The following is a 9,095-nucleotide window of genomic DNA, read 5'->3' as shown; positions in this document are numbered from 1 at the left end:
AAGACACCTCAGAAGATATAAACAGCATGGTTATGAAATAGGGATGTCTTATATGGGAATAATCAAATCACCTCAGAAGCAAGAGTCCACACTCCAACCACATTTCCCTGCATCCAGGACTGATAACGAACCAGCAAGCAAAGCATAAGCAAATCCTGTAGCTAGGAAAATGGCAAAGTCAAAACTAAGCCGGGGAAAATTTGCATCAGGAGGGAGGTATTTTCTTGCATGAAACACTAATGAGGCCAGGAACCTGGTCCCAAACTGGAAACTGTGGCAGAGATTCTGAGTACATGCCCAGGAAGTTTCCTTGGAATAGAAGGATGATAACCAGCCAACTCTCTGTCTTCTTCATGCTCATCTATATGCTCGAGTTCTTGACAATAACTGGGCAGAGCAGCCTGATTGTCATAGTGCTGGGCAGAGAGTGGGTGCAGACTCAAAGGCTGCCGCCTGTGGACATGATTCTCGCCAGCCTGGGCATCTGCCGCTTCTGTCAACTGTGGTCGTCGATGCTGCACAACTTTGGCTCCCACTTCCACCTTAATTACAATTTTTGGTATTTCGGGATCATCTGGCAATTTACTAACATCCTTTCCTTCTGGTTGACCAGCTTGCTTGCTGTCTTCTACTGTGTCAAAGTCTCCTTCTTCAGCCACCCCATCTTCCTCTGGATGAAGTGGAGAATTGTGAGATGGGTTCCTCGGCTGCTGCTGGGCTCTCTGCTGGTTTCTTGTGTGTCTACCATCTTTTCAGCTACTAGTTATTACATCATCATTCAATTCATCTCCATGAAGGATTTCCCTAGAAACAGCACCATGCTTGAGAGACTGGAGGCGTTCCTGTGGGATTTTTCCACACTGCGGCAAGTAGTTGTATTGGTTATTCCTTTCCTCCTGTTCCTGGCCTCCACAGTCTTGCTCATGGCCTTATTATCCCGACATCTGAAGCAGATGAAAGACCTTCACACAGGCCGCCCCATCTCCAGCCCAGACGCTCACTCTGCCGCCCTGAGGTCTCTTGGCATCTTCCTCATCTTGTTCACCTTTTATTTTCTGACCGTGCTCGTCTCCATCTTGGATGTCCTATTTAATAAAGAGTCTTGGTTCTGGGCCTGGGAAGCTACCATCTATGCATTAGTCTCTATTCATTCTACTTTACTAATGCTGAGCAGCGCCAAACTGAAAAGAGTTTTAAAGGCAAGGTGCTGGAGCCTAGAAGCTGCCTGAGGCATAGGGAACAAGACCTCTGGGCAAATGAGTTTTTGCACTGATACAACTACTACCAATAACCAAACTGGCAGGATTTTGACAATCCCCTGTGTGACATTGAGAAACCATAAACGTCAGCCTCATTCTCTTTGCCCACAGCCATCTATCTCCAAACAACCAAGCTCTTCTGTCCTAAGCCACTGCTTCCTTCTCCTGTCCACAATCCCCAGGTTGGTGCAAACTCTCTCCGGACTTCCTCTGCCTCTCTACCTCTGGGATCTTTCTCCCGGTGCATTCAACACAGGAGACCCGAAATCATGGTGTCCCCATTTTGTTTTTGTCTGACCTAGTCTATGACTGCCAATTCTTCACTTCCTAATATGAGTCTTTTTGCCCATACCCTGAATGTTTTCCATACTAAGCCCTTAATTTACCTTCCCTACTTTAGCCAGGAAAAGATCTTGAATCTCTCTCTCTGCTGCTTCTGAACTTTTATCCTATAATATGATTTTCCTTATTTGTGTCTCTTCCAAATACAGTGACTTTATGCTTTTAGTACTCAAATTAAATTTTAACTCTTTCATTTTCATTTGCTAAGACATTACACTTTCCCCAGAAAAGGAGATGACTTACCCAGTCTAGGTTCATCTTGGAATTTGTTCAAATATTGGCAATTTAATTTGACCAGTTTATTCCCTGGCATAGGCACCAGCAACCAATTTAAGTATCCTTGCCTAGAAAATTCTGTGGATAGAGGAGACTGGCAGGCTACAGTCCATGGGGTCACAAGGAGACAGACACGACTGAGCAACTAAGCACACACACATGTGTGCGCGCGTGCACGCACACACACACACACACACACACACACACACACACACACACACACACACAGTTTCCATTGGCTGGATTCTTGCCTCTTCAGTGTACTACAAAATGGAATGAAATTTCTAGAAATATTCCCAGATTGAGGTTTAGCTGGTTTTCTTCCATGCATAACCCAGATGTCAGCAGGAACTCCTCTTCATAAGATCTGAGTGACATTGGCTTAAGCCTTCTATAATCTTCTTCGCTCTCTGACAGTCTAAAGTTCTTTCCAAATGGACAAGAATATAGGAACTACACGAGAATCTAGTTAAAATCTCCTTTAGGACTTAAGTCCTTTTCAGTTTCCCCAATCCCACAGGTTTCTCTCATGCTCTTATCTTCGTAGGACCAAGTCTTACCTTACCCTCATGGCATCTTTCTCCTTCTTTCTTTCCTCTCCACCCTCACCCACCAGCAACAAAACTGGTAACTGACAGCTCACAGACCTTTGCGTCTCAGCTTCCATAAGCTCCAGCACTTATCCAGATATTGTTCCTAAGGACAGCTTCACTTCTTAAAGATTTCTGATGTCAGAGTTAAGAATACACTTTGTTCGCCTCATATATATTAGGGATGTCTGGTGAACTGAACTTCTGGTTCTGCCATGAGAAGACTTAAGAAAGTAGGTATCTCAAGTTTGACTACAAAAGAAGGCTTAGTCCTGGAAGGAAATGGAAATTCTGACCTGGTCTTGGGTCTGTCACTCTGATTTGTCTCATCATCTCTTGAATTCATATTTGAAACCAAGGGTGTGAAATATAAGTACAAATTGAAACAACTTTTTCCAAAGACTCTGTTCCATCTGATATATCTCAGTAACATTTCTGCTGTTGCATTTGGCATTTCCCAAAGCCCAGTGGTTCAACTGTAGTAGAAAGTGGGACAGAACCCAGTGAATGCAGTAATGTCAATTGAGCAGAGTCATAACTAGATGAAATGGCACTGGGTAGAAAAAAGAAAAGTAGAAGGTAGAAATCAACTTTGTGTTATCTGATCAGAGACCCCAAAGAATGCTTAGGAGACTGGTGGGCTGGTGTGTTGCTAGAGTTTGGGAGCCCACCAGAACAAGTGAGACAACAAAGCAACTGAAATTTGAGTGATTGCTGTTGGTCATTTGTATCCACATAGTGCATGTTCTAAAGTCTCAGAAAGTTGAAACAAACAGAAACTGTATTCCTCACATATGTGTAAATAGAGGAAATGGACAAAATAAAAGCCTTCTCCCTCTGCTCCCAACTATCAAATACAGAGATATTCTTCTAGAAGCTCTTAAATATCTGTAATACTTTCACTTCTTTGGAGGAAGGTGCAATGGAAAAGGTATCCAGGATATGCATGAGGTGGAGATATAAAAGCCAGTGGAAGGGATCCAGAAATTAATAAAATAAAATGCAGACACAGAAATAACAACCTCCCCTTTGTGTTGTGGCACCTAATAGTTTACAAAGAGCTTCCACATGTATTTAATCATTTTCAACTGGACAAGGTAGGTCATGAAATCCAATCCTGGGAAATAGAGCTACAAAAGTCATGTGAATTACCTAAGTTCATACTGCTGGCTAATACCAGACCTAAAAATTAAAGGAAAAGGGATGGAAACCAAGAAGTAAGTTTTAAAGGCTTGAAGAGTTTTAATTTGGAAAAAGATGGTTAGGATTTAAAAGGGAGATACTTTACAAAGAATAACAGAGGTGTTTGGAGCAAGAACAAGGATACCGTTGAGAGCATGAGTTAGCTAGATATGAGATGCAGTCACCAGTGGGCCATGTACCTGTATTATCTAACTTGTAATCAGCCTATCCCATATAACACTCATTATTCATAGCACCTGCTGAGATGATCATTTGATTTTTATCTTTCATTCTAATAATATCACATTTATTGATTTGTGCATGCTGAAGCATCCTTGTATCTGAGGATAAATTTCTTTGTGGTGTTTGATCCATTCAATGTACTGATGAACTTGATTTGCTTATATTTTGTTGAGGGTTTCAACATTTGTGTGCATCGGTGTTCTTGTCTAGCTTTGATATCAGGATAAGCTAGCTTCATAAAATTACTTGGAAAGTGTTTCCTCTTCTATAATTTTTTAGAAGAATTCAAGAAAGATTAGTGTTAATTCTTTAAATGTTTGATAAGCTTCACCGGTAAAATCATCTGGTCTTTGGTTTTTTCTTGTTGAGAGGTTTTTAATTACTTATTTAATCTTCTTAATCATTATTGATCTGTTCATATCTTCTCTTTCTTCATGATTCAGTCTTGGATACTTTTGTTTCTAGAAATTTATTCATTTTTTCCAGGTTACCTAATTTTTGGCACATAATTGTTCATAGTAATCTCTTATGACCCTGTGTGACTCTGTGGCATCATTTGTAGTGTCTCCTCTTTCATTTCTGATTTCATTCATGTCTTTTTTTCCCTTGGGCTTGTCAATTTTATCTTTTAAAAAGCAGCTAATAGTTTTACTGATCTTTTCTATCATATTTCTAATCTCTATTTCATGTATTTCCATGCTGATCTTTGTTATGACTTTCTTTCTACTCACTTTGAGCTTAGTTTGTTCTTTGTTCCTAGCTCTGTGTGATGTAAAGTTAGGTTATTTATTTAGCATCGCTGTTTTGCATAAATATACACATTTATCACTGTGAATTTCTCTTTAAGAACTGCTGTTGCAGCACCCCATAGATTTTGGTCATTGTGTTTTCATTTTCGTTTGTTTCAAGATATTTCTTTATTTCCTTTTTGATTCTTTCTTTGATCCATTTGTTGTTCAGGAATATGTTATTTAGTTCCTGCATGCTTCTAAAGTTTCCAGCTTTCTACTTGTTAACTTATAGTTTCATACTATAAATCATAATGGAGCTATTCTTAGGAACCTGTGGAATCTATAATACCCAGACAAGGTGAGAAATGATGCTCTCTGGTACATGTTTGAAGGCAAGGTTGGAGAAAAACTTGTTTCTTCTGAGCTGTCTATTCAATAAAATTGTTACAGGAGACATAAAAGTCAATAAGATGTTAAATGCCCCTATGTTTTCTGAGATGATTGTTTATCAGGTGCTGTGTATTACATATTCCTTATAAATCGACCCTGAGATGAAATCCTTTCTCAGCAGGAACTAAACCAAAGACCAAGGTAGAGGTTTGTCTCTGATAATCCTTTGTTTTACTGCCACCACAGCTTTCAAGATTCCCTTTACTTGAATCCAGACAGAGTGGCCTTAAATTTTGGACTTGAGCGCAATAAGTTTCAGTGTTTAGTAACTCATCAGTAGAACTCTGAGTTCTGCTTTTTTTCCCCATTTTGGTGTTTGTGTTTATACTTTGTTAAAGGTTATGCTGTATTATACTGTCCTTGTGTTAATGGTCCTCATTGTTCTTATGTGTGTGCAAGCTCAGCTGTATCTGACTCTGTGACCCCATGGACTGTAGCCCACCAGACTCTGTCCATGGAATTTTCTAGGCAAGAATACTGGAGTGGGTTACCATTTCATACTCCAGGAGATCTTCCTGACCCAAGGATTGGATCCTCATCTCCTGGTCTCCTGCATTGGCAGGTAGATTCTTTACCACTAAGCCATCTGTGAAGCCTCCATTGTTCTTGTATTTCTATCAGAAATTATGCCCAGTTCTTTCCAAAATTGTTCTTGATAAAGGTAAAGGTGCAGAAGAGAAAGAAAGACTATCAAATAATAGCACGAGAAGTACTGTAGTCAAAAACCAATCATAACATACGTGGAATTGTAAACCTTTTAAAAAAAATTATCCAGATTTACTTCAATTCTAGAAACACATATTAAGGGAGAGAGTTGGGAAACTTTCCCCTAAAACCCCCAGGGGTATCTACAATATATTTTACAATCAGTGCAAGGTAACTTATTCCTGTGACTATTCATAATGTTAAAATGCTTTCTAATAGGAGGGGGAAAAAGCATCATCTTTGATTTTTCTAGAGAGCTTTTAATAGAATCCTTGAGATTCGTTCACCATCTTTCAGCTATATCTCAAAATTCCCAAACAACACTTGTTTAGGATGATGTTCTATTTTCAATAAAACTTACAAAATTGATACTGTGAATTGACTTTTTGCTAGTTTGGTGGCAAAGATATAATTGTATAAACTATATTTTTTGCAGTGCGAAGTTTGTTCAAATAGTTTTTTTAGATAGAATATATAAAAAATGACAGGTCACATAGATTAGATAAAAGATAAATCCTATATCATGACTGAAGTTTTCCTTTAAATCTTAAACTAAGATTTAAATGTTAGATTTATTAAGATTAACATTTATTCAAATATGCTAATTTAATAACTGAAACACAGCCAAGATATAGTCAAAATGACTGGGAATAATCACTTGCATTTGCAGGAAAAAAAATAGATCTTAAAATTTAAGTTTAAAATTAGAGGGAAGATAAGTTTCACAAGCCTTCATTCTTAAAGTCTAAAGATAGAGTGTGTAGGTAGATATTTCTTGAGAATATTGGCAGATTGGTGTTGTCAGTACTTGATGGTTTGAATGAGATTCACTCCAACAACTTAGAAATAAGACTGTCTTCTGAAAGACAAATCAAGAAATCAACTTTTCTCTCTACCTCTGCTCTAAATGTAGGAACCTAAGAATTAACCAGAGAAAGGGTGGGTGGAATGTGCTCCCATCAAACCTCAAGATTAATGTCTAGACAAAATCCAGATTGTAACATATTACTCAGAATGAGAAATAAAACATGTCTTAAACTAACAAACAAACAAACAAAAATAGGTAAGTAGAGAAAAAATAGGTAAAAGATTTGAACTTGACATTATTCCAGGTCTGCTCACAGTGGGACAGGGCATGTTTGGTCAACCAACCTGAAGCTTTCTAGTCCTATTGATAAGTCCTTCAAGCTATCATCTGAGATTTGTCACAAAGTTATACAAATCCCTCCAGTTTTTGCTCTATATTCTCTTGCTCATTCATTATTATGATTTGGCATTTTATGTTATGATAGTCTCTGACTATGCCTCCAAGTGAACATAAAAGGAAAATTTATAGATCCTAAAATATGGGTACAAGTAAGGAGAAGATCCATGACAGACAGGAGTATAGCATGCCGACACTTTCAGGAAACGTCCTGGATTTTAGGGCAAGTGTCTGATGCCCACACCAACTGCTCTGCCACCTTGGGTGCATTCTGAGAGCATCCCCTGAGATGCAGAAAGAGACTCTGCAAGGCCACTGTGCAGCTGAGGTTATCATCATTTTTTTGACACTTGATAAATATTAACATGTTGGTTTCTGTGAGGTTCATTTCTGCCATCTTCTTTCTCGGTCCCAGTTGTCTCTACCCAGACTTAAGATCATATAGTTTGAGTTTAGGGTGAAATTTCCCTGACATCTTGATCATTTAATTAACATGCATACTTATGCTCACCTCAACCTCATTTGTCTTGTGTCAGTTTCAGTAGTATGAGTCCATTTCTTTTTTATAGAAGAATATATATGTTCTTCAATGAAAGGAATTTCCCCTTCATGTCCACTTGGAGGGATGGTCAGAGACTATATATATGCACACACACACACACACACATATATTCCTTTTCAGATTATTTTCCCTTGTATATTATTACAAAATATTGCATATAGTTCCCTGTGCTGCACAGTACGTTTTTTGTTGGTTATCTATTTTATACACAGTAATGCTTATAAAGTTGGAAAGTGTTAGTTGACAATTTTAACACAGTAGACGGATCACTAGCTAACTTAATCTAGAAATAAAAGGAAAATGCAAAATTATGCAAAATTACACAAAATTTTAAATGGCAAGGAAGAAATAATCACTAAAACATAAGAACTTTTTAATAAAAATTATGAGACCATTTGCAAAACTCTAAGCAAACAGTTTTAAAATAAAGATGAAATAAATTATTTTCTAGAAAAATACAATGGGAACTTCCGGTTTTCTCTTCCACATGTAAGGAGATTGAAAGTTGCTACTCTGTCCCAACAGCAAGTAAAAAGCTAAACAACAGAGCCCTGGCAAATATTATGTAGGCCAAGTGAGCAAGGCTTATCTCATCAATAAGGCATGTTGATAGTATGGGCCCTTGTTATAAAAAAGTGAGAACCACACTTAAACTGTGTGATGTTCCTCCTCAAACTCTAGTCTACCCATGAGAAAAACATCATAGACAAGCCCAAGTCCAGGGACAGTCTACAAAATAGTCAACCAGTACTCCTCAAAACTGTCCAGTTTATCAGAATGTTGGAGAAATTGTTGCAGACCAGAGGAGAGTAAGACAGCATAATAAGTGAATTCAATGTGCTATTGTGGGTAAGATCCTGGAACAGGAAAAAAAAAAATTAAGGAAAAACTAGTGAAATCTGAATAAGCTTCAGAAGTTAGTTAATAGTAGTGTATCATTAGTGTTAGACCCTTAGTTCCAACAGGTGTATACATGTTCCCTATATATCCTAATAAACAATCAGGGAAAACAGGCATTAACATTCTTTGTTCTATCTTTGCAACTCTTTTGTACATCTAAAAGTGTTAAGTCAAAGTATATTGTTAAACAGTAATTAAAGTTCCCTGTCTAATACTTCCAACATCTGGGTCATTTCTTTGTCTCTTGAAAATGATTTTGTTTTTCTTGTGTGTTTTGTAATTTTTTATCGAAGGCCAGACATCTTGTGTAGACTTGTAGAGGCTGAGGTAAATAACATTTGTGTCTTGAGACAGCTGTGCCATTTGTACTGTCAGGGTATAAGAATGGTGGCTGGCATCTCCTCCTGCCTTGCTCTGCACAAGTGATCCATTCTACACATTCCTTCTCTCTTTGGAGGAAGTTGTCCCTCCATCAGTTTCGATTATTCCGTTTCTTTGTATCTGTAGTTCTCTGATAAGTTCAGAGAAGGTTATAACTTTGTCATTTATCCAGCTTTTCTCATTGATAGACGGGAGCATGGCTTTTTTTTTTTTTTTTTTTTCCTGCTTCCTACATTCTAGGCTCAAGCAGAACATCAGGGTTTTCCCTTC

The 9,095-nt window shown here is 38.0% G+C and overlaps 1 protein-coding gene across 1 annotated transcript; it reads left to right on the top strand.

Annotated features, from left to right (window-relative positions):
* The first annotated feature begins 293 nt into the window (after window positions 1-293).
* TAS2R16 (taste 2 receptor member 16) lies at window positions 294-1,229 on the top strand. The gene has a single exon (XM_052639256.1). It carries the CDS (start codon window positions 294-296, stop codon window positions 1,227-1,229), a length of 936 nt encoding a protein of 311 aa, XP_052495216.1.
* The last annotated feature ends 7,866 nt before the right edge of the window (window positions 1,230-9,095 follow it).

Source organism: Budorcas taxicolor, chromosome 4 (assembly GCF_023091745.1).
Source record: "Budorcas taxicolor isolate Tak-1 chromosome 4, Takin1.1, whole genome shotgun sequence".
NCBI classification, from domain to species: Eukaryota; Metazoa; Chordata; class Mammalia; order Artiodactyla; family Bovidae; genus Budorcas; species Budorcas taxicolor.
This window is presented reverse-complemented; position numbering and strand designations above follow the sequence as displayed.

Coding starts and splice junctions, on each gene's coding strand:
- TAS2R16 (XM_052639256.1), top strand. CDS start 294: ATGCCCAGGAAGTTTCCTTGGAATAGAAGGATGATAACCAGCCAACTC.